We start from the raw sequence: 27,195 nt of genomic DNA, 5'->3' as shown, positions 1-27,195 counted from the left end.
CTTCCAACAACTGATGCTCCGTGTTATTAATTGTTCTGGTGTCAATGGGGTTTTGTTAAGTGGTTTATCTTAATTAGTGTACAAACTAATATTTAACAGCAGAATGCACATGAAGAAGTCTGATAGTTTATAACAAGGAAACTAATCTTATATTGCCCTTTGGGAAATCCCAAAGATAATTTTTCCGTAACAAGAGCAACGGTGCTGAAAATCAGAAGTCTGTTTTTTATTCAGCCATTGTGGATTAGAGAGTGGCAGCACACCTCTCAGATATATATTGACAGAATATATAAAATCAGTAATATTCATGTGTTCAGGAACAGAAGTTTGTTTTACAAGAAAGCAAATGTGAGTTCAAATAACACAATTTTACATCAAATACAAGTTGTTAATTCTCCCAGTCTCTTTGTCCTTGCATTTATTAATGTCAAGCTATCTATATTTCTTTTCAATTCTTCAGACATACAAGTTTGGGCTCCAAACTGTACATAGCATTAAGGGAGAATGACTAAATGGTTAGATGAATTTAAGTTTTAAACAAAACACATGTTTCTGAAACATCAATGAAATTTAAAAACCACAGATAGTTGATATTATTTGCAGAATAAGCTTTTTATCTGCTAAAAGAGAAGTGGCAAAGGACAAAAAAAACCCAAACCAAAAGAGCATGAGCATGTAGTTACACAAATTAAAGTTCCCTCTAAGCACCCATGAAACAGAAAAAAGTGTTAAATTTTTCCCACTTTTAAAAAAACATAATGTACATTAATTTTTATATGTTAAAATACAAGTAATACAAGAATTAGAGAAACACTTCCATATCCCTAAGATAATTGACATTTTTCACACATGCATTAATAATATTTGGGTACTGTTCCATTTTTCTCAATTTTTAGAAAGATCTGTAAGTGCAGAATGACCATCCACATTACAAAAGGCCACAGAAGTATGTGCAGAGTAAAAAAAAAGAAGGTATATTGAACACAGAACACCAAACTACAAACATTGCAGGTGTCATAGTAGGCATAAATATATGAAGTCCTTATTTGAGAAGGAACAGTAGTAAGTGATATCAACAGAAAAATGTGATTTGAGCATACTGGAAAGAGAAATTGAGGTGCAGTTTTTCTTGTCTGGTTTTGATTTTGAAATTAAACCCTCTAATTACTTGAATGACAGATATTTCAACTTTTCCATAGTTAGTACTCAGTGTATATTCTGAACCCACCTGCAAGCAAATTAATGCTTCCACAGAAAATACTAGTTTATATATTATACTGCTAAATGTTTTAACTTAGTTTTAATTTTATTTTAAAACAAGGATTCCATGGCTGTAATAAGAGAGATGCTAACAGCTATTTTTCGATACCTCTTAGACATTATGTCTAAGGGCAAATATAAAAAAATCCTTTTTTGAATTCAAAAGCTAGAATGAAGGTGATTATTTAGAATATTGAATAAATAGATATTATATGTCTGGATATATTCTAAATCACTATGAAAACCACTACAGGACTAAATTAAAACTATATATAAAAAATCTTTTAAAAAGTAGAATAAACATAAAAGGATGAAGCAAGTAAAATATAACAAAATTTAAAATGCCTACATCACATTAAGCTATACCTTTGTGATAGTACCCACCTAATCACAGAGAAAAAAGAAACAGTCCTAGATTAGTTATTGTAAAATTATAAATATAAGTTATTGTAAATTTATAAATTTACACCCAAGCAAGCTCTCTTGTAAATTACCAGAAAAATTTTTCAAATAATATCATTATCCAAGAGAGGAAGAGCAAAATGCTTTGCGCACTAAGACATAGAAAAAAAACTGAGAAAAGAGAAAAATGGGCAAAAATTTTTTCCCAAAGGGAAAGGAAGAGGACAAATTCTCCTGTATAACATGATATGCCTTGATCTGGATATTTAATTTTGACATGTTTGTAAAATATTTTGAACCAAAATAGGCATTGACGTTAGGTATTCCAGCCTTCTGTCCAGTGTTACTCTGTAATATGCCATACATATAAAACTGAGAAACTAAGTTTTGTTTGCTGTTGTCCTGCTTACTTGGCAATTTTTTCTTTATTGTATGTTTTCTGCAGTTGTGAAAATTAAAGCATGAGAAAAAAAAGAAAAATTATAACCTTGTACTGACTATGTATACAACATACTCAAAGTTCATCATATTTGATGAGGAAAGTGCTGCAATAATCTCTAAAAAGCAATGTGTGCTGGGAAATTAGAGACCATCACAATGGAAATGATGATGTCAACATAATTCATACTACATTTATGATGTCCATCAACCTACTGGTTATTACATGCTAGAAAAAAAATACAAAATTATCCTAACAATACACTGTGACATACTGTAGGATAAAAGTATTTTGTTGACTATGTTGGAAGGTATTTTCTTAATATGATGTATGTGGTTATTGAATATTTCAATGTGAATGTTCTCAACAGAAAAGTATTTGTTTTAATTTAGCATGGAATGAAAGAAGATCTGGAGTGGGGAACATTTAGTCTGATAGACTGAATGAGAAAAATCAATAATAGCTATCTTCTGTGCAAGTTACAGGAACAATATTAATTTTGCATTACATTTTTCACAAATTCTGTACACTATATGAATTCTGAATTTCCTGAGCTGATCTTTATGTACTGAAAAAATTCTGTACACATGCATCCTGAAACTGGGAAAAGGTATCCTAAAATGGATGAGCAACCTCATGATATCAGCAACAATAATTTTCCCATTCACAATTCCTCTTTGGATTTTTAATTCTGTGTTTTACCCTACTCTCATCACTTGCTGGAAATCTTTTAAGTTCTTTTCTCCATTCTTGGTAACTTTTACCTGTGAATTTACCATTATGTATTCATAGGATTTTGTCAGTGCACTTTATAATTTGTTTTTGTGGTTAGCATGTCTGGTACCAATTTAACATTTACCATTTCTTCACATGGACACTACCTGGAATACAACCTGACAAATCCAAAGGTCAGTCTGGCTCAGGGCATAGAAGAAATAAACAGAATTGAAAAGTTGAATGGAATGCATGGAGACTATCATGAAGAATTCAGAAGTCAGGGATTACATGTGAAATACACATTATTGAAATTTCAAACTTCCAATTCATTCGTGTGTCAGGAGAATAATTAAGATAGGAATAGACTTCTCATTTGACAAGCATTTTCAATGAAGCTGAAAGAATAGAATGGAATGTTAAGAAAATACTTTCTTCAAAGTTGAAGCACAAATACTAAACTTACAGTCCACCATAAACTGAGCATTTCGTTGCCATGGTACAGGAAGTTTAAAGGTTCATTCTGTACTGAGGAATTTTCCTGAGTCAGAGGGTGGGTTAACTGCACAAGTGATTATCTTTGCACACTGGAGATATTTTGCAGAATCAGGTTGGAACAGAGATCAGGTTCCAAGTATGCTTCAGGTCTGGTATCAAACGAGAACCAGACACTGGATTCATACTGAATGGCACTAAAATTTCATCAACTGTTCTCACATTGTCTGAGTTGAAATGTTACAGCAGCCTGGTTGGTGTGTGATCACCACTTCATTATCATGAGACCCTTAGACCACAGACAGTTCATGGGACAGGATTGTGCCTCAGGAGCATTCCTGTGATAGGATCTCAGTCTGGAAGCCCAGGGTGAGAGGATCCCATTAAACCTTCTTAAACAGAGAGGAAAACAACCAATGTGTCAAAATACTGTAACAAAAATTCAGAATATATATTTGAGCTTTTTTTTCCCCCACATAGTAAAGTCCGGTCAGGCAGCAAAAGCCTCCTACTAACAGCAAAAATGGGATCTAAGAGAAGGCATTTGGGTCCAAGTCCTACCAGACAAAACTTCTGATCTGCAACAGTGAAAAATGATTATTTTCAAACTTGCAGGTGGTTACAGAGTCAGAATTAGATTTAAAGATAAAAAATTGTGTATCAAACTGCAATAATATTTTAACTTAGGGTATCTGAAAACACTGCAAGTTGGTCTATAAACATATTTTAACCATAAGTGAATACAGATATATTTTATGAACTATCTTCCGAAATTCTCTGAATGGTAGACCTCTTTCAGTATGTTTTAAATTATTTAATTTTCAAAGTCTATTCTTTTTAAACTGTTTTTTACTTATTTATTTAAATTTGTATATTGCTTAACCTTTTTAGGGTGTTCTATACCATAACAACCAGATCAGGTTAATTTATGTACAGAAAATCAGTGTCTAAATATGTATCAATTTCCTACCATTGCCAGGAAATATCACTATGAATAGCTACAAAAGCTTTGATGGTATTCACAAGAAAGCTTGAGCTCACCTGTATCAGCCTTTTCCCCTCTACTGCTCACACTTTGCTTCCTGAGGATTCACTTTTTTAATTGATTAATGAAATTTCTTAATAGCAGAAAACATAAATAATTGTTTTGCTTAGTGAGCAGATGATTTACAATACTATAAATTTGAAGAAGGCTACATTTTCTAGCACAAAAATATACGAATATTCTCTTTTAGTAAGCTTCTTAAGCAATTTTTCACATTTTTATTAGAAGTTAATTAAATTTGTGATTACTACGTCTACTTGGTGATTTTAATTAGATGTTTTTTCTTCTTCATTATTAATCCTATGCTAAATAGAGGAAGACTGTAAGAGTAATCTCAGCATCTAATATGAAGTTCTAAAGGTCAGACATAATAAAAGAAGCAATTCTGACCTTATAACAAATTCTCTATTTTCCTAAACTTTGCACAGCACAATCAAGTAGGTTTACCTCCAGTGAGCAAACATAGAAATAATTTTGCTACTGGATGATGATAAAGAATCCCACTTTCTGTTATCAGTTACAATTTGAGATATCATTCCCTCCAACAGTGAAGAAATGTAACCAATTTCAGAATGAATTAAGGGAGTGGTTAAAAACTTTCAGAGAGCAGTGAATGAAAACGTCTTGCTTTTCGGGATAAAGGAACAGATCCAGTCTGCTTTTTCCCTACCACATTTAAAGCCTGAGTACACCTTCATGTTAAAACCTAAAGCCATGTAACGAACATTTAGCTGAGTCTATAATCTCCTGTATCCTGCTCTTACAACCTTTACAAATTCATATACAGGTAATAGCTAGAGGTCCACCTAATAAAGTCACTTCCATCAGAATATATATCACATATATCAAATGCCTTTTTGTGGGAATAAGCTCACTTTCTCCTGGCTCCTCTGTATCATCAGTAGAATTTCCCCTCTCTATATTGTATAAAGACAGGTAGGTTCATGTCAGAACCCAAAGTGTCCCTCAGACACTCTTGGATGTTCTGGGCCCAGGTCAGAAGCATTGGAGACCCCAGCATGCAGCTGGAAACCCCTGTGGCTTTGAATTTGATCCATGGAACAATTTACCAACCTTGCAGGAAGAACAAGAAATCACAAAAGTTTAGATATTATAGTAGAAGTAGTCACAAAGTGAAGGGAAGGATTTTTGAGTGCTGTACAGGGGGGTTTAGGCCTTGTACAGAGGGGTCTGAGTTTTGTACATGGGGGTCAGAAGTTCTAAGATGGAGGGATTTGGCCGTGCCCTGTCCTCCATTCTCCTTCCTATCCTCCATGTTCTTGGTGATGTTGGCACTCACAGATTGGTTTAGAGTAGAAAGTCACTGTTCAATATGGGTGATAGGCATTGGGGAAAAACTATAAACATTTAATGTGTGATACAAAAGATGGCACCAGCCCCCTGGGCAGTCAGAGAGAGAGAGAGGGTGTCAGAGACAGTGTCAGTGTGTGTGTGTGTCTTTGCCTGACCTGCTGAAAGAACTGCAGCAGTTCAGGAAGAAAATCTTTTAGATAACACACAATAAACTACCTTGAGACTGGATGACTGAAGACTACTGAGTCTTTCTTTGAAGGCCTGGGTTGGAGGAGAGACTTTACCACCTCCCGGGGTCACCCCAATCTGGGGGCGAGCCCCATCAGGTTCACAGTATACAAGGAAAGATTTTACTGAGATCATTATGGTGACATTCTGACAACATTTTAGGAAGGGGCTTCAAATAACTGGTGTAACTTACTCTACATATTTGACAAATGCATGCTGATAGAAGAGATGAGAAATTTGCAATTATGGTAGGATTTTTATAAATGGAGAGATAGACGAGTGGTTGACCATACAACTATAAAGAGACTAATTTACTAAAAGTGCTGGCACTCAGTTTCTAAAGAAGTTCAAATATATTGATGCAGCTAATAAAGAAAACTTTCCTATTCCTGTAATCCCATATATATTTCTATATCAATAATACTATCCCATACAATTCAGAGTGTTCCAGGGTTTCTTCTTGAAGAAATCTTGTGTCTTTTAGATCTGACCTTATGGATGGCTTTTTCTTATAGACAGACACATTAAAAGTGTTCAGAGAAAAAAAATGAACTCCATTAAAGGAAACAAATTTAACCTATTCTTCCATTATTAAGATGACTCCTTTTAGCAGAAGATCATGGGAGCACAAAGTACCATATAACTGACTGCATAGTCCATACAGATTAAAATGCACCAAACTTCAATTAAAATATTTTCACGTTCATTAAACTAGTAATATTGTTCAGAGAAGCATCATTTTGTCATAGTAAATAATTCAAGAAATAAGCCTATTAAACTGAGATTCAGTTGAAGGATAACTAAAATTCAACACTAATACTTAAATTTAATAACATGCTCAGCCAAATACAAAATTCCATTTCCTGCTAGATCAAAATTTAATTGTTACACTTCATTATTTGATAACAACAGTGTATTCTATTAAAAGGCTTATTTACTATTTTCTTCAGCTACTACTCAAAAATCCAGCAAAACACTCCCCCTCAGCATAAAGTGCAGAAGATAGTGCAGTATTATTTACTAAAGTAAAGGTAATTTCCCTAAAAAAAGATACATCTCTGCAATGTAAAACGCTGTGAGAGTGCTTCACTAAAACAAGTATTTCCAAATTAATTTGAAGAGATTGTTTACACATAGAAAAGTTTGCACAATCGGACTCAGAGACAGAAGGAACAAGACATTCACTCATCTCTATTCACATCCTGCATTCTGCCTGATTATATTAATGGAATATTCATTAGCACAACAAAATGTGCTACACCCAATACACCAGTTTAAGCCCACTTACATGCTGAAATTATTAACAAGTTTACAGTGCTAACAACACAAAAAATATTCATTTTACAAATCAGTATTCTGCCTAAAGGTGCTACTGAAAACACTAAATAAATAAAACAGATAAATTATATTCATAGTTGTACTGACTTACCCTGGTAGAAGAATTCACCAAAGAACCATCCAGATTGCCAGTGTTGCACTTGAAATTCAAATGTAGATCAGGATTGTGGTTGGCTTCCCATCTTCCCAAATCAGGAGTCACTGACTTATCTGAGCTTGTGGATGTTTTCTGGTAGGCAGTGCAAGTCATTCCTGTGAAACTGGATGGCTTGATCATGAAGGCTTCCAGAGCAATATTACGAGATACCTGTGAAAACATTGAGAATAGTTGTCACAAATCCATGAATCATGCTTGCAATTATATGTGCATTGTGTGCTTACTGCATATACTCAATAAAGGATTGTGCATGTATACACACATACACACAGAGATATGTGTGTATATATATTCTCTTGGGGTAAGAAAGAAAATAGAACTTATTTAAAAATATGATACAGGATTCTACAACAGCATAGTGGGTTTGCTTCCATCTTTCTTTCTGAGATAGATATACATATATAGATAGATACAGATCTGTTTCCATCAGGTACACTAGTTAGTATTCTATCAGTTTTGCAATTCCATCATTATCAGCTTCAGTGGAATATGGAATTTAAGCAATAGAGTTATAAAGCGAACTAGCAACACCAGGCTTAAGAACTATTTAAAAAACAAATAATGATGTGCTTTGAACCTAAGAAATGAAACAGGAACCTTCTTAGCTATTTAGTGGCTGAGTGTTTTCACACAACTTGTTCCATGAGAGCACTGAACGTGACTAAATGGTTCAAGGCAACACCATGTTACAGGTACATCTGTGACCTAGCCTTCAGCAAAGTGAAGCGTATGGAGATGGACACTGCAGCAGACTGCAGAGATGCATCTCTACCCTTAAACTAGCATTTTCATTTCATCACAGGCCTGTGCATGACATAAACAGCTCGTGTTTTAACAGGTGGACTACCTTAGCCTGGTACCACACTGATAGGACTATATGGTTTCTATATGCTTCCAGGCACAGATTGTTTCGTGATCTGTGGACCTGGCAGTGATGGATTAATGGTTGGACTCAATGATCTTAAAGCTCTTTTAGCCACCTAAAGGATTCTATGATTCAATGTTATATGGCTGACACAGTTTATAGTTTCTCTTTTTTTTTCTTTGGAATTGTACTAGAAACTATGGGCTACCTAAACTGTGGGTGTTTTATTTGCTGTTTTCTAAAATAAAGAAAGCAGATGCAATTTCTGTGAGAGAGTTTCCTGGCTGGCCTCCCAAAGGAACAGACATGTTTGGTATTGCATAAGATGACACCAGAAATACTCCACAGCTTTTGTTTATTTACAAATTGTACTCAACAGTAAACTACTTCTCCTACAGCAAACCATAAGAAGCTAAAAGATAAAGCATGGCAAAACAGTTAGTGACACATATCTAAGTCTGAGTACATAAAATTACTCTTTTCAGTAATGTCAACATCTTCCTGAAGCCGTGACAGGGAAAAAACTCAACCTTTGTCACTTGACATTTAAAAGATAGGCAAGTATAAAACAACAGAGTCCTCCTAGTTGTCACATTGTAAAATACTTCTAAAAGTTACATTATTGTCACTATGCATTTAATAGAAATACTTTTAGCAAATTTGATTATTTAATGTAAGTGAGAATTAAATAAAAAACTTCCTTTAAGAAACAGTCCAATATATTTCTGTCTCTGTTTGAAAGACCACTTTACTAAAAACAGAAACTAAGGCTATTATGCTATTTGGCTTCCTCTATAATTCACTTCAGTCTATAATTTCTTTTTTTTTCTTTTTTTTTTTTTTTTTTGTTCCTTTTATTTTTATACATTTTTCCTGTGATTGACGCTGTACCTAAAGTCACATTTAAATAGTGTTTTTCTGTAAATCCAGTGGACAATCGAGAAAAGAATAAAGGTTGGTTAAAAGCAAACAAGCAAGCAAACTAACTCAAGGAATGATAAGGCTTTAAAGTATTTATCTAAACTTTTAAAAGGATAACTTTCAAGTTTGTAATTTAGATGTATTTCTGCTATTTAGATGTTGAAACTGACAAGACAATGTCTTAGTCTCCAAATGAGAACCTCTCAGTATCCAAGTGACACATTTGTGTAGATGGAGGACAAGGAGTAAAAAAAAATCATTCCTAACAGGTACAGTTTGCTTCTAAAAAATGAAAACTATCCCTGAATTGGTAATGTTTAGGACATGATATACCTTTGATGATAATCTTCTAAATAGTTTAATCAATAGTTGTCCAGAAGCCTCTGGGTAAGGCATATTAAAATCTTCCAACTACAAAGGATCTTGTTGTCTTTTATGATCTGACATGTTGCTGTCAGTCACTCACTCAACTTGGACCTTTCAAAATAAAACCATATGCTATAGTAGCTTTAAAAATAGAAAGTGAATGAATAGTAAGAACATTAGAAAGATATTGCTGTGAACACTATATTGTCACAATAAATAAAACTGATCAAAGAAAACCACTTTTTAATACCACTGGTGATGTTAAAAAAATATTTTGGTCTTGCAAATAGAATTCAAGAGAAAAATATCTTACAAAACATTTTTTAAATTTTTTGAAATACCTTTGATATAACTTGAATCTTGCTGGTCAATATTTGATTTGCAATCTGTTCCACACATCGTACAATCCTGGTGCAGGCTTTGTCTTCTTTTTGAGCCATCCACAACACGTGATCATCCACCAACATTATATTGCTGGCAATCTCAATAAGAGCATCCCCAATCTGGAAAAAATAAAAAAAGGTATTGTCTGTAAAACTCAAGAAGTAAGAAAAGAACAGATAAGAGTACAGGCACCTTACTTCTCTTGGTGACCATCACTGAAAGACAGTTTTGATTTTATAAAAAAATTAAATGGACTGAAAAAGAAAAACCAAGAAAGGAAAAGTGCAACTCACATCAAGGAAGAGCTTTTTTAATTCACAACTTTAAAACTTATTTTCTAGATAAACCAGACAAATTGAGTCAATTCATCTCAATAAACAGAATTCCAAAATTATCACCCTCTATCTTAATCTAATTAAAATTGGCCATGTCCTTCTAAAGAGCTGCTTCATGTTCAATCAAAGGACCTTGAGGAGGAGGCTTGGGGGAAGGAAAAAAAAAAAGAGAGGGAAAATATATTTGAGAGACATCTTTGTTTCAGACATGGAATAAATTTGAGATATAAATTTGAGATATAGCTCAGGTGCTGATATAAACTTAGATCATCTCATGAGCCACAGCTTTGGAAGTTTTAATTCACACTTGTGCCTAATCCAAAGTAACAGATCTTTGTTTTGCCAGGTGACATTTTACAGATTTTGGTAACCATGTGTTTGAAATTTTATTAGTAGTTATATTTAGAAAGAATAAATATCACTGTGAATATTTTTTGTAATTATTTCAAGCTGAATAAAAATATATGCTTTTTAAAATTCAAAAACTTAATTTGAGTAAAACTTCAAAATTGACCTGACCACGTTACTTATATTTTTGAAAGCAAAGATATGGAAAAGACATACCCAGATGTCACAAGTAAATCTGAATAAAAAGGTATATAGAAGAGAAAAACAACTGAGAAATATTGCTAAAGAAAAGTTCAAGAAGCCAAAAAGTCACACTAATAGAAACAGACAAATATACAGATGATTCAGTGGAAAGGAAAATAGAAATTCAGCAATTGTGAAAAAGATTTAAAAGATGGCTAAGGTTATGAAGTTAGTTCTGCATTTTTAATAAAAAATAGATAAATTTCCCTTGCATTGCAAAGGAAACAAATAATGAGACTACATGGGAAATTTTATGTGACTGTTCCTGAAATATTTAATCTATTTTTGAGAACATAATTACTAGATAATTCTAGATGGCTTTTGACAATGTGACAGAGTTATTGATAAAATGAATAATAATGAATCACATTAAGAGTCTGGAGTGATTTATGAGAAACTATAAAAGCAAACACCAATCAGCTAGGCAGTAACTTACTGAGGGCAGAACAATAGTCTATAAATATACAAAAGGAGAGAAATAAGAAAATGAAGTAATTTATACTATAATTAAATGCATTAATGAAGAGTAAAGTCATGTCATTGAAAATACAAAAATTTGGGCTATTATGCATATTCCTGACAAAAATTGTAGTGTGTTGCAAATATGTCCCTTGTGCAGCTATTGAACCTCTCTTGTTTGAGAGGCAAACCACCAGATGGGACAAAGCACCTTTATCTTGTATGAAAATGAACAATCCCATGTGAAATGGGATGCACATCCCAGAAAAGAGGTACAGAAACTGTATTAGTTTAGAAAGAATGTTTTTGAATATATTTTGAAAGATTGCATTTTAATTGATTTCTAATGGATTTATTAATTCCAGTTTCAGCTGCTAGTCAATTCCAAACTAACTGCCTTATATGAAATAAAGTGCAGTCCTATTTATAATTACAAGTGCAGTGAAGCTATTGACACTTAAATTTCATAGGTGCTTTTGTACCTTGTGAGTGAGAGCTAAGAAATGGGTGCTAGTTGAGAGCTCAGTGGATGAGGACTTTATCTAGCAAACTTGAGAAAGAAGTAAAGGAAAAGAGAGAAAATTTAGGAGAAACGTTATAAATTAAGAAAATAAGGTATTACTAAATAAGAGATGTAGACATAAGTGATGGGGATAGAGATGTTTTGATAAAAAAAAAAGCAGAAATGAAAACCTATTTGAAAGGTGGAAGAAGTCAATTAAAAGATTAAAGATGGTGCTCAGCTTTAATGGAAAATACATCAGCTGCTAGAAAAACAAAGAGGCTTTATGGCAAATCCAGCTGTTTCTTTTGAATGTCAAATTTTTGTTTTGTCAGAAAGCAGCAAGACCTTATCAGGATTCTGAGCTGAAATAAAGTTGCAGCTTTGAAACATGATTCTTGGAGAGCACTTAATAATATACTTTAGATCTAGTGTATTATGGTGAAATTTAAGTTGGAGACTTTCTCAAATTGGCACTAAAATGTTAACTGTTATAATTCCCAGAGCCAGAATGGAATGAACATTGCCAAACCAAAAGAAAACATCATGTGGTCAAAAATTACAGTTTATAAAATCTTTATGCAAGCAGTTACTCTGAAAATTAACAGTAAAAAAAAATATGATGAACATTTATGTTTTCTCTAAAAACCTATTTTTCTCATAGGGTTGGCATAATTGGCATAGTTGGCATAATTCTGATTAGATTTTTCTGCAAAAATGGCATAATGCTGAAAGTTTCTGATAAAGTTGCACATAATGACATCCTTACAAGTGATACCTCCTTGCAAAATTCAGTGGAAACCTTCTGCTAAAATGGAGGAAACAAAAGAAGCATATGTAGCTTCAGTGGCCAGCCAGAGTCCATTCTAACATGTTAGACATGAAAGAAAGTAAACTTAAAAAGAAATTTATTAAGTGGCTCATTAAAAACAGATTTTATTCCTAAGCAGCAATGCCCTTGTCATCAGTGAAGAAGACTTAGTTTCTTTTTTGGCACAAAGAGACACATCACAGTTTATGCAGAACATTTGCAATCAGCAATCAGTTTTAGGAGCTACTCTTCACTGTGTGCCCGCATACATTAAGAACAGGGCCATATGTGAAGACTTCACTCCTAAGTGATACTTTTTTTCAGCATAGAGAAGATATCTTACATCTTCAACTTCATCCACGAAGACAATTAACTTTTCCATTATATAAGCCAAATATATTACATCCATTTTATCCGCAAAGAGGGAAGCACCTCTTGTGTAGGCTGTCAGCTGCCGGGAAAACTCCAGCACGGTGGTCAAATTGATGTGCATCTGAAAATACATTAGAATTGTTAGGCTTAATAAATCAGCTAGCTTCATTCTCTTTAAAAACTGGAGATCACATCCATAATGCCTGCCATAATTTCACATGGATTTATGTGCATCAATGTGCCATGGATATACATTTCAGGGGAATATTCAGGCATATGAATGTATTTTCAGCCTTAGGTCTTAGATTTCATTGCTGTTATCTGAAGACACCACCACAGCACACCAACAAATTTTGAAGATTTTTGTCTACTTTTTCTAGACTGTAACTATCTGGCCTCATAAAATATACCAAGCTACTTACCTTGCCTTGCCTCTATCTCTAGACCTTCATGAAAACAACAGTGTGAGCAAGAGTTCCTATGCTCAGTAGCACAGGGTGGGAGAGCAAGAGAAATTCAGACTGACTGTGAAGAAAATCTTTCCAGTTGTAAGAGCAGTCAGGCATTTGAACAGGTTAACCCCAAGAAATTGTGCAGCCTCTGAGGTTATAAAGTCTTGAGTGTCTAAGGCCCTGAGAAACCCAACCTCACCTCCTTGTTTACAGGAGAATAGACTGGATTCTAGACATCACCCTAATTATTTCATTACCCTGTAATTGCAATGGCTCTCTTAATATATTAATTACTCTTATTTATGAACCCATTTGAAAACAAACTTTCTGTGGTCTACTGATACTACCAGGGAAGAAATGGTCAAGGAAATGGAAAGCTGTAAAATCAGTATGGCAGTTACACATCTGGGCCATCCTCCACAGTGTTTCCTGTTACATTCTTTTTTTCTCATTAATTTCTATCCATCTACTTTTTCATTTCATTCTTTTACTTATCCATAAGAAACAATTGAAGCACTGCTTTTTTTAAAAAGATATTAAAAAGGCATTCTAAAGAGGAAAGGCACTTTAGCTGATGAAACTCTGATATGGGACTTCACAAGAAATTAACATCTTTCTGGAAAACCGCGTGAGGGGAAAGAAAGTCAAGCACTGATCACCCTGCCAGCATTACTAATAATCATCTAGACTCTAAGCATCTAATGGAAAAAAGTATTAAGATAAAGGTAATGCTGTGCACTTGTTCCTACTACAACTTCCAATTACCATAGAAACAAATGACTGTCTTTCAAGTAAAGCATTTTGTTAAAAGTCCATCTATCCCGAACTTGTGGCTGAACTGACATTTTTTGCAAGCTATTCAACAAGATCAGTACTAGAGAAGGGGAGCCTTGGATTTCAAAATGTTACCTGACTAAAAGCATGAAGAACTTGAGTTATTTCTTGTGAATAAGGACACTCAGAGTAGTTTTCTTCATCCCAGCGTCCAGTTCGGTTACATTTACGCCACGCCTTTGCCTCTTCTGCGCCGTTGTGAAATGCAACAGAGTTAAAAGAATACTGGAGACAGGGCTGGTAAGCAGTTATCCCAGCCAATGTTTTGGGCCACCTATAAACAGCATGGTAGTAAAAATTCAAATGCAAAAGGCAAGTTACAATATAGATATATATAACAATAAATAACCATATACAACAACATAAAGTGATATAGGAGAGAAAACGGCTATTTTATCTTTTACTCCATAATGTTTTATAATTAATTACTTGGTTTCCTTGGAAAATGTCAGAATTATAGAGGTTCAAGTCTGGCTGGTCACACATTCATTCTGCATTAATTCTAGGAAGGTGTTTAGTATTAAGGAAAGAGATATGATTGGTGTTTTTACTACATTAATGTCTGCAGACTGCAAAAAGCAGAGCAGTAAATCCATGAAGGAAAAAGACCCAAAAAACCCCAAAAAATGAAACTCTATTACTAAATGCTCTTAAAACTAAGTGCTCAAAATGTACCTGACAATCTCTGCTTTGCATTTTGACTCACCACTAAAAAGCCTTGAGTAAACAAAAAGCCCCAAATGTCTCAGAAACCAGTGTACAAGATTTCAGCAGAGATCATGTGTCATGAAAGAGAAAGGAACTAGCTCTCAAAAATTAGCTATTTAGGTATACATGATTTATGTAGTATGATTCCAAAACAGTATTTGAAAACAAACTAAATCAAGAGCAGCCGGAGTTCTTCTATTTAGCTGATCGGTCTGTTATAAAACACACTTTCTGTGTATAGAAAGTGTTTTCTGCTGCATTCTCTAGAATGGATCTATTTCTACAGATACCAAATCTATTGTCATTTACAGCCTAGTATGGACATAGCAGGATCAGGTAATTGGTAGAAATCTAAGAAAGCCATAAGCATATCATCAGCGAGTCAGCAGGTGTGGGAAGGATATGGTTTTTTTAATTGCACTGATGTAATGAGTGAACCAAATAAATCACAAAAAAATTCTGCCTTTCACTGAAATTACACCTTGGGAATCAACCTTTCCACAAACAAATGTATTAGCTCCTCTAGTTACACAATGCACAATTGTACGTTGTTACATAATATACTGAAAGGTTTTGGGCTATAAAAGTTTTCTTCATTTCAAAAAAAAAGCTAAGAAGAAGAATACTTTTGTTTTTCACAGCTGTCACTGAAATAATTGAATGTGTGATGTTAAAACAGTTGATAAAAAAATGATTCAAGAAAGGAGCTTTCCCAAAAAATCAAAATATGTAAAGTAGTATACAGAGCATATAGCAGCATAGAGGACTTTTGCCTCTGGGATGAAATATTATTTTTAGTAAAACATTTGCATTAATGCAATTGGCAACTTACTTCAAAAGTAAAACTAAAGACATAATTCTGAGCCTAGTATTGTCACAGTGAGCAGAATCTGGCCTTTATGACTAGGAATGATAGCATGCAACAACATTATAATTTACCTTTCAGAATAAGCTTACAGCATTCTATAAAACAACAACCAAACAAAAGGTAAAATATAGAGATGATAGAGAAAACCTCTTAGTAGAAAAGGTCAGCTCATTCTGACTCTCAGTGCCTAATTCTTGCTGCAGTTACACAATTATAAATACCACCTAGGCTGGACCACTGAAATAGCCACACTCCCCGAACAGTTGATGCTTTTTTTCCTTTTTCTTGCCCAATAAAAGAACAGTTCTTTCTAGTTTTGCCTTTGTGGTTCAATTCTTTCTACTTCCATACTTGTTATGTTACCAAAACTTCAAAGACCTTTGTAAGAGAACTTGCTGGTGTGAAAGCTCCATCTCTGAGGATAAACCTTTGAACAATTTCAAGCACTAATGCTGAGTTGGAGGCTCATAAATTCTCTACGATTTTAAATTCATTCTCTCAAATGCCAAAAGAACCTATGGACTCATCATCCTTTAGATGTACATTTTAAAAATAAATTTATATGGATTTCTAGGAAGAAGATCAATAGGTTGAGAAATGTCCACTCTTGTTCTTTTGATTTATATAAAATGACAAAAATGCCCCTGGTGTTAGTTTGTGCAGCATGAAGATTTATATATATTTATTTATGGAGAAAAGGATGTCATTTTAAGGCAAGAACATGAACTTCATAGAGTTGCCATCTAAAAGGTTCAGTGTGAGTTTTCTGATAGGAAGTATATATTTTTTTAAAGATATAATGGAAACTTATTTCAGCATATCCACTATGAAAAAAACACAATTCCAGTTATTGTGATGACAAAAAAATCTGTAGCTAAGATTGTCAAAGGTCTCTAATGAAATTTAATCCATTAATATATATGCATTGCCTCAGCAATTTTGCCTCAGTGAGAGAGGCAAACTCGCTGGTGCTGAGGTTAACACATATAAAATAGCTTTGTAGTAAAGAGAAAACAGATTATTTGAGTAGGTTTTTATTTCCACTTCTTTCTAATTCAATCCTTTACTTTTATTCAAACACAAGAAATAGTACAAAAAGCTTTTGGGCTTTTAAGTTTTAGAGGTAACCTAAAAATAAATAGAGGCTTTCAGGTCAGAAATATTTGCAGAAAGTTCTGCTATTTAAGAAAGGCTTCTTTTCTCATCTACTTTCCTTTCATTAACTATTCAAGCTGAATTATCATTATAATTAATTTGGTAAGAAATTACTGTCTTGATTTCTCAATGGGATTGCCATCATACATGAGTCTTATTGTCAAGCAGGTTTTGTTTAAGAGCTTTGTGCATATCATTGGTGCATTTTAGAGTTGACTGAAAACAATACCAAATTCCACAGAAACCTTTTCTTCTGATTAAAATTATTATATGATTAAAATCATTAAAATTTTTAAAAGCCCCACCAGCATATGTAGATAAAAGTAATGATGGAGCAAAAGCTACACTTTTTTAGTCTACAAAATTTTGTAGACGCCTAAGATTCAGATAGCAGGACAGGTGTATTTTGTAAGCATATGATATACTGGTAAAACTTTGTGTGCTTTATCTCACCTCATACAATCTATTTGTTTTACTAAATAATTTTACTTTCTAGTTTGATCCTCTTCAGTGAAATATTTTAGTAACAGTCTCATGTCATTTGTTACCTCTAATCTCAGCTGAACAAAGCCATCAGAACCAGAACAGATTTAAAAAAGTAAAGCACTGAAGATTTAATCTTCAAATGCTTTAATGCAGTGTTATCATCTTCTACAAAGAAAAATTTTGAACCTTCTTTAATTTATCTAATTTCTTAAAAATTTTCCATAATGCATACTGAGGAATTAGACTTTCTGACTTTTACAAATCACTGCTTCTCTTGAAGCACTAGGTCCCATTTCCCATCAAAATCATACAGTGCTCCTCTTTCCTATCATATTAGATAAAAATGACAACTAAAATAAATGATTTGTACCTGACACTGAAGTGTCATGTAAGCATGAATATGGTCTGTACCTGCATTAATATATGAAACACACTCCAAACCCAAAAAGTCATACCTGAAATCTCCCTTGTTGTTAATAACTCTTTCTGCAGGGCAGTAGGGAGCAGCTGTTTCAAGCACCACAATTTCTACTTGTTTAGTGCTATTTCCATAGGAGTTCTTGACTAGACACTCCCAATCTCCACTTGCATCAATGTCAATACTGGACAGGATAAGTTCACTAAAAAAAAATAAAAGATTCATTATTTTATACATTTAATTATACAGATATCAAGTCACTGGCTTTCTGACATTAACTTATTTTTTATGAAAATATCAAAATGGGGTCCATGATATCAGAGGGACAGACAGTATGGAAGTGGCTGTAAGCTCTTGGCAGCACCAATTTGTATTGACTACTCAGGTTGTAACAGGCTAGAACGCAAATCATCACAAAATAATATAAACTATTTATCAAAGCCCATTCCGCTTTCCCCAGGTATTACAGAATATTTGGTTTGTTGCCTAACCAAGCACTTGGAAGTCAGAAAGGCATTTCAAGTTGACCACACAACCAGCCCTCAGAGAATGGTTTTGCCTTCAGCTGTGATTACAGCTCCTGTGGCATTTCAGCACCAGAATCTGGCACTCTGCCATCAGGGGTAGAACATTATTCAATTATTCCAACTCTACAGATGTCATAGACCAAAAATAATGCCAACTACTACATTTTGAGAAGGTAACACATTGTATCTTAAATCTGCCATGGGGCTAGAACTAAATTTTACTACGGTTTTAAACAAATTACAGCTTTTGAAAGTAGTTGGGAGAAAAAAAGAACTAGCATTTATCTGAAATATTTACTTTGCTTTACAGAAATGGCTTGTCTTTGAATATGCCTTGTGGTTTAGACAATTAGAAATTATGTGAGAAGAAACACAATAGGGTGAGTGAGAATGTACATTATAAAAACAGAAGGACTGAATTAACAGTTAATAAACTTATTTCAAATCTGTATTTAAAATAAAATCTAAACAATTTTACTTGTTACCTTTAGCACATTTTTTGTAGACCCTGAAATTTTGAAAGATGATTTTCTCAAGAACCTACCATGAGACTGTTATTTAGGTCCTCAGAAAACAAGTAAACCACGAGAAATAGTCTTTGATTTAAGATAGTTGTTTCAAAATTTTGGATATTTCTCCAGATATTCAGTGAAATTTATTATTAAATAGCAACTTTAAAAATATCACATTATTCCTATTTATGATGGCTTTGAACTCCAAGTGCCTTATAACCCCCATTTCATTTTCACAATGAATTCTAACATAGTTTTATAGCAAAAAAAAAAATATAGAAAAAGCATTACTAGCTGTTCTCATAGAGTAGTTCAGTATTTTAATGTCAAAAGAAGCAATTGTTCTCTTAAGAAGTCTCAGGTGAATAGCCCAGTAACAGCAGCCTCTCAGCTAATTCTTAATACATCTTTTTGCATTCAGGTAGAAATACTTCAGCGAAATTAGCCAGTTTAACAGTGTTTTAATTAAATATTATATTTCACACATCACAACAATCTCACATCATCTTTATAGACAGTTAAGAAAGATCATATTCCTAGAGCTTATAAAAACAATTATGCATAAAGCTTTTTCACTGAAAGAAGAGGTAGAAGGTATATTCACTTGTGGCATCAAGATGTGGGGACTTCTCAAATGAATAGAATGCATGATAGTTGTGCTGATCTTCTGATATGTTTTCTAGAAAATATCTACAATCATTGTTAACAATAAAAATGTGATAAAATTGGAAACCATGATGATGGTGATGGTAGGTAATTACCATATTTCAGCTTATTATGAATTTTACAAGTAATAAGTATGCAGATAAATAAATATAAAGGGTGTATTTTCCATTTATTTAAACTGCTGAAATGTGTTCTGATGTAAATGTATCTGCTGCTTAACAGGTCTCCCCTCAGTAGATGAAGTTTCCTAGACGAGACAAATGCTTCCTAGAGACAAATATTTACTGATACACCAGCCTTGTTTCTGATAGAAACACAATACTTGAACACTGGTTCAAATTATCTCAAAAGACATGTAACTGCTCACATTCACAGTTTTAGTCTTTTATTGCCCTTTCTTCAGATGGTGATAAAAAACAAGCCAGAATAGGTTTATGCAATATAGTGACTAGATCATGAAATTGTCTTCTGAATTGCCATCTGGCCACTGTAAATGATGCATTCATTTATAATCCTCTTGGAATATTTTGATAGCAAGCCCAATGGTGAAACTGTTCATTTACTTACCATCTGGATATGACAAATGATAAATTGATCTTACATCTCTGGAGAATTTGGGGGACTGAATTTAAAAAAGTCTTTTAATACTCAAAAAAAGCAGTCAACTTGATCCTGTAGCATTCTCTCTGCTTATAATCCTTGAAGACTTTTACTTCACAGTCCTCAGATGAGAAGGAAAAGGCGGGCCTTTCTTGGGTATAGAATTTAAAAACTCTATTTCACAAAGTTTTTTAGTAGGTCAGTTACATATTTTAAGTCTTGGCATTGTTGCATAAGCACACCCAGAGACTCTCACTCATAGTCAAAAGGCATTCTTGATCTCTCTTGGCAATGGCAACAAGTCTTGGTTAAAGGCGAGAACTCTCCCATAACCTGAGAACACGGCAGGACTCTGCTTTAGGAGCTTGACAAAACCACAAAAGAATTAAGAGAGGATGGCTCCTTTGGCTGTATTCTTTTCTTGACTATCCCATCGCACAGGAGCTCATAAACATCAGGCCACAAATGCCAACAATCTTGCCCCTACCATGCAGCTTTTCTAAGGATGGAGTATGAGTCAACAAGGATTCCTACGCCCTCTGCATTAGCAGTCACATCCCACTCCTCAGCAGTGTCACAGTTGCCACTTTTCAAGGAAATTTTGACTTTCAGGATGAGAAGAAACGGCCTCAAGTTGCAGCAGAGGGAAGGTTTAGATTAGATATTATGAAAAGGGTGGTCTGGCATTGGAACAGGCTGCCCAGCAGAATTGTGGAATCACATCCCAGGAAGTGTTCAAAATACCATGTGCATGCAGCACTTGGGGATATGGTTTAGTGCTAAACACTTGGACTTGATGATCTTAGAGGATTTTTCAAACCTTAACAATTCTGTAATATTCTATGATGATAAAATGAAGTCAGACATTCATGAAATGGTATCAAGGCTAACTGAATAGGAAGACTGCTGCCTGATGAGAAAAGGATGACTAGCAGGCTTTTCTTAAGTTTCCTTTTGAAATTATAGTGACCTTCTATTTAAAAACATTGAAATGAGGAAAGAGAATATACATTATTCTTTTTTGTACTGGGAAATTTCATGCGTGATAGAATTCCTTTTTACAAACGTGATGATTGACATATTGAAAAATTAATTAAAATGTACAGCTGATGCAATTGCATAAAAAGTTTGTTCTCATATTCAACTGAGGCCCGTGGCATTTGTCATTATAAAGAGAGGAACCATAATACACACAGAAGCCATAGTCATGTAATCAGTAACCTATGACAATAGAGTTCTATTTGAGGCATAGTTTTGCATTGCTACAGCTATGCATAACTAATTAGACAATCAGAAGTAGGTCTCATTATGCAAAGTTACTCAGCCATGTCCTGAAGAGGTACTATAGCAACATTTACTGTACGCCCCAGCAGTCATTTGCATGCCAGGAAACAAAGTAACAAATAAAGAAGAGACTTTAACAACATATTTTGATTTGCTTTCCACAAGAAATACTTTAATGGTGCAGCAACACTTTAAAGTCTGACTTGAGTTTCCTTTAGGAAGAACCAACTGGTCTTCCTGCAGGAAAATAAAAATTATTTACTTTAACTCAGGAGACATTTAGGTCTTCTCATATTCTTCTTCAGACAGATAAATAGCTAATGTGTTCCCACAGTTCAGGCAGAAGGTCTGCATAGCATGCCTCCAACCCATACCACCTTAAATTATTCATACTAACATGCAATTTAAAAAATGAGTGTTGGGCTCCAGAGTACATTGCTGCTCAGAATACAGCCTTTCACAGGGGACATAAGGTTAAAACACGGAAAATGAAGAGAGAATCTCTAAATCAAGGCACTTGTCTGAACTCAAATTGCTAGTCTGATCTCTCCGACAAAATTAGTTATTTACCCTTGAAAGAAACAGCTTTAGAAGGCTGATGGCCTTTGAAGTAAACTTGTGTCCAGGCAACAGCAAGAAAAAAAAAGAAGATGAAAGTTGGTGTTCATTTTATGCGAGATGTCTAGCAAGTATTTTCAGGTGTAATCAATGTCTCATACACTGAGATAATGCAATACACATCCTTTTTTTTTTCTTTTGATTGCATATAAAGACAAAGCTTAACATTTAATACCATCTATGGGTACTCAAGAAATGTAATGTGCTATAACATACTTTTTTCTATAATTTATCTATCAGCTAATTTGTTCACATTCTAGAACCATGGCAAGAGTTGGAAAGGACCTAGACTTAATAACAATATACTGACAGAAAAAAAATACAGAGGCAAAAAACCACAACAAACCAAATAAAAACCTACTTCCAAAATAAGAGAAAAGCTGTATATCAGCTAGTAAAACCAACTCACTGTATTTCCTTTGTATTGCTCAAACTATTTCAATTGAAATGCAAATGTCTAAAAATAGTGTCACAGGCTAATATCCATTTGCTGCCCAACAGTTAACAGTGAGATGTGGTTTCTATAGGTGGATATCAAAGTACCTGTGATCTACACGTATGCCATTATTTTCTTTCATAAAATTGAGAAAACTAACACTATTAATATTAGAGTGACTCTACCACACCATCTTCAGAAACTACTTCAGAAAACGAAATATCTCTACATCATACCATAACACGTTTGGTTTGTTGTATGAGCTCATTCTCACCCATTGAGCTTGTCAGGTAGAGACAATCAGCTACTGCTCTGCACAGAAGGGCATACATAAAGATTTTTTGTATTTATCTTCAAACTCCCTCAGTCCTGGAGTCAATACATGCCAGTCTAGCTAGCTGAGAAAGTAAGTAGGAAGAGGAAAAAAAAAAAGGATCAACAGACCTAGAGACCCAAAACTTTCTCCTGCTGGATAGATCTGTGGTAGCACAGTGCCATAAAGATATCTGAAGAGAGTACACCTGGGCCAGGGCTTATTTAAAATACTTCATGAATCAGTTGTCTGTCACTGAGCTGCTCTGTCAGTTGGTGAAAGGTTTAGGGATGCTCAGATGTGTTTATTGTTATTAATTCTGTTCTACCAGCAAGCTGATGGACTGCAGGATGGCTACAGCTGCAGCCTTCTGGGGAAATGGTGCTACACCTACTGTATACCCTTCATCTCCTCGTAAGTAGCCAGTGTGCTGCAAAGTCATATTCAAAGAAAGCTTTATTTCATTAGCATAACTCCTGTGATCTGTACACTATCAGAGATTCTTAGACAAAAATAACACCAATCAAACCAATAGCCAAAATTGTGTAAAAAGCTTTTAAATAAAATATTTCCCAGATGACTCAAAAGTGTTAATCTGCTTATGACAATTCTTGATTATTCAATTACATGCCAATAGGACCAGAAAAAAAACCCCAAAACAGTCATCACAAAACTCCCATACAACACACAAAAGGAAACAAACAAAAAACCCAACTAAATTAATTTTACAATTTCAAATTATTTGTCAAATGCATATTACTTTGACATGATACAAATGCAGAAATTAATTATCTAATGAATATTCTATGGATGGTGGATACATTAGGGTTAGAATACTGACCTGTTTTACTTGCCCACTTGCAAGAAATTTGGAAAGATCTAAAAAGATAGGACAGCAGTTTCCTACATAAGAACTTCAGGAATGATCTCTATTCTTTCTCATCTTTTGGTGTATCTCTTACAGTGTAAACTTTATTTTGTAATGGCCAGCAGCCACTCAATCACAATACCATAAACAATTAAATATAGGGAGTGTTTTATCCTGCAGGGAGAAAAAGGAGGGGAGAAGAGCTATTTTCATGGAATTCCAGCATATTAATGGGAATATGTTGAACAGATTGAAATACATGAAAATTAAAAGTAATTCAGTTGTTGTTTCAATATTTCTAACAAGTGTTTCTTTGAAGAAATGGCTTGCTTCACCAGTAGTTAGGGTGGTTTATCTGGTATGAGATTCTGGATGTATGTCATAAATGCTCTGATATGCTCACATTTGGTTCACAGATTTACAAACTACTGCCTGGACTCAGAGAAAATGTATAATTATATCTAACGCTGATGCTGACAGGAAAAATACTTTAGAAAAAGCCAGCCCTGAGATGTTGACTCCCAACTGCTGCTACAGTGCAGCATGTCCTCAGCTGTGTAGCTGCAGCTGTTTGAAGGGCCACATTAAAATCATTCTGGCCTTAAAAAGTCAAAGCAAAACCCTCTGATTCTCCCTTGTGGGGGATAAAGCGTCATTTTTTGTTCTTACTACTGAACATTTCACTCTTGTGGCTGGATAGACCCATATATAGCTGCTGGATATAAGCAGAGATGGAAGTGAGAGGTCAAAATTTAGTGCAAGGCATCTTCTTAATCTGATCTCAACACCAAAGTATATTTTTGTAACATTCTTCAAGGACTCCATCAAAATGTTTTTATAGTTCTGACTTATTATTTTTCTAGGTTAATTTAATTCTATCAGCCAAAATACTTTTTTTTTTTTTTTTGGTGAAAATACCTATTTTTCAATCATGCTTCAATAAGCACTTACCCAAATTAAGCCTACAGGCTTTATGACACAGCACAATTCTTAGTAATGGTCTATGCTTTAATGACAGAGGGTATCGTGGTTGCTGCTTTTGCTTTTCATTGTATCAGTCTCTCAACAGGTTATATTTTAAAGTATTCCCCACACTGATTAATAATAAAACTGTCATTGACTTTTATTCAGGTAATTGAAATATTATTAGATAAAAGACCTAAGTTTAATTAATCTTCCAAATTAATTCACATGAAGGTACTCTTAATCTCACGTAATGAAACCCTTACCCTGGGCATTTCATAATATTCTGCAATAATTTAAAATATTATCTTCCTATCTTATATATGAGAAAACTGCTGGTGAAGTTGCATCTATCAGTAGTCCTTTTCTGCCTCCAGTGCCTGAAATGAGTTGTATACCATTGCTTACAGGGTTTAAAGTGACCTCAAAATAATAAAGAAATATTGATTTACAATTTAAACTGTTATTTTGCTTCATTTGTTTCCTAACTCCTTGACAGCTAAAGGTCAAACTGGGTCAATTAGGTAACCCAAAAATATCAGCACTGAACACCTTCTGCTTATCTCCCTGGATTTCTCAGTATGACCCATAGCTGCTCATCTCCAAAATACTCATGACAGCAGAACACAAAGTGATTATAAAATATCTACATTTCTGAATCAAGTTATTTGGATCTGTTCTAATCCTGCTAATCTTGTGCAATCTCCAATATTCTGCCATGATTTGGTACATATCTGAACTTTCAGTCAAGTATCCAACCTACCAACATCCTTATCAGGGATTTTCAGACTGGTTTTTTTACCTAAGACCAGTTCAAACTACTGCTGTTTGCTTCATATCTTTTCCAGATGCATTCCTGCCCAAACTGTTAACAAAGTTAACAGTTTAGGGATCATCTGGGTCATTACACGCCTTGAATTTCTGCCTTTCGCACAGAGGTTCTGGAAGCATTTTGTTCTTTCTTATAGGAAGTGTCTGCCTGCATCTCAACTTGCCATGATACCACCTGTCTACTCCTGGAATCAATTTCCTTTCTCTAATCATATCTTAAACAATCTTTATTCTTCTAGTGAAACTGCCTCAAACTCCTAATTCTTTACTAATATCTGCAGTGATAATTTCAAACAGAAAAAAAAGTATTAATTGGACTCAGCCTCCTGTTTGGATAACATAAATTGTGATCAAAAGTTTTAACCCACAACATTTAGTTTGAAATTTTGTTTGAAATTTTTTTTATCCCTTTCACTATTACAAGTGGACCATGATTTCTGATTTCTTCCATAAAAGGAAGAAATTCTACCTTTCTTCCACACATTTTTGAAATTTTCACATAATCATATACCTCTCATCTCAAACATTACTAATTATTACATTATTTACTTGGCAGTGGCTACTGTCACAATGCAAAGAAGCATTTAAAAGATTTTAAAAACCAGATTTTTAAGCTTAATTTTTTTTTTAACTAAAAACCCCACAAAATAAAGTGGCTTTGTCAACCATTTTTAGAAGACTGAGAACCATTTTTAGAAGACTGACAGGACAGACTATAATAGAAAAACACAATTTTTAAGGGGATCAAAATTCAGTCCTAAGAGACTGTATTTCCAGTGGCAAATCCATCTGCACAACAAAAATTACATCTGAAAACAACTTTTGATGCCAACACTTGTTAGCCTAGGTTTAGTTGAGAGCATGTTGGTTTCTCCAGGTGTAGCTCTCCTTTATATGGGTTCTTAACTTTCTTCACAGTTTAATGTTTTCAGAAGGAGCACTTGTGAACTGCAATGGTCCCAGAGCAGCCATTACAGCTGTCAGGGCATAAGCACTGTTAAACACTCTACACAAGTATTTGCAGAATAGAAATAAAAAGACTTCCAAATTGTCATTATATTCTTTGTGGTAAATAAGAAACCTCTTGAAAATTAAAGTATCTCTGCCACTGCGGAGCTTCTTGGTTCATAGAACTAAAATAGTTTCCTTTTCTAGTTGAATATTCTAATAACTGTCCTGCTAGCTTCTCCAGACACTGAAAGGGAAGAGTGGGGAAGCTGGAAAAGATGCTGTGCTGCAGAGAATCCTACATGGCCTTCCTTCTATGTGGCTTCAGGGATACCAGAGAACCAGAATGTGTTGAGCTAGAATTGCTGCTTATTATTAAACTGATATAATATTCCAGGCTAAAGAAATTAGGCTGTCTTCATAGAAGCATCATTAACAAATTCAGCTAGATCCATTCACAAATGATAGGAAATTAGTCCCACATCATATGTATATTTTCATATATGACTATGACATTTATACACAGGCATAATGACAGAAAATTAAACACCAGCAAAATCAAATATTATTATCATTGGCAAGAAATGATAAATGCAAGCTAGCAGCAGAATTGAAAACACCTTTTCAAGATCTCCTGTAAGGGTATGCTCCTTGCCAAGAAAAATGTCACAGACCGGAATACAGTTCAAAACTTTAGTTTAATTATTGTA

At 34.2% G+C, this 27,195-nt stretch overlaps 1 protein-coding gene across 1 annotated transcript in view; it reads right to left on the bottom strand.

Annotated features, from left to right (window-relative positions):
• LOC128810668 (adhesion G protein-coupled receptor A3-like) overlaps positions 1–27,195 on the bottom strand; it is a 256,002-nt gene that overhangs the window by 101,664 nt on the left and 127,143 nt on the right. Inside the window, exons 8-12 of the mRNA XM_053983732.1 lie at positions 17,957–18,121; positions 14,360–14,558; positions 12,970–13,119; positions 9,886–10,047; positions 7,327–7,542 (exon numbers count right to left, since the gene is read on the bottom strand). Of these exons, the coding sequence (XP_053839707.1) occupies positions 7,327–7,542; positions 9,886–10,047; positions 12,970–13,119; positions 14,360–14,558; positions 17,957–18,121 (892 nt within the window). The remainder of the gene's footprint in view (positions 1–7,326; positions 7,543–9,885; positions 10,048–12,969; positions 13,120–14,359; positions 14,559–17,956; positions 18,122–27,195) is intronic.

Source organism: Vidua macroura, chromosome 8 (assembly GCF_024509145.1).
Source record: "Vidua macroura isolate BioBank_ID:100142 chromosome 8, ASM2450914v1, whole genome shotgun sequence".
In the NCBI taxonomy this organism is placed as follows: Eukaryota; Metazoa; Chordata; class Aves; order Passeriformes; family Viduidae; genus Vidua; species Vidua macroura.
Note: the sequence above shows the minus strand (reverse complement) of the source record. Positions and strands in the feature narration are given on the sequence as shown.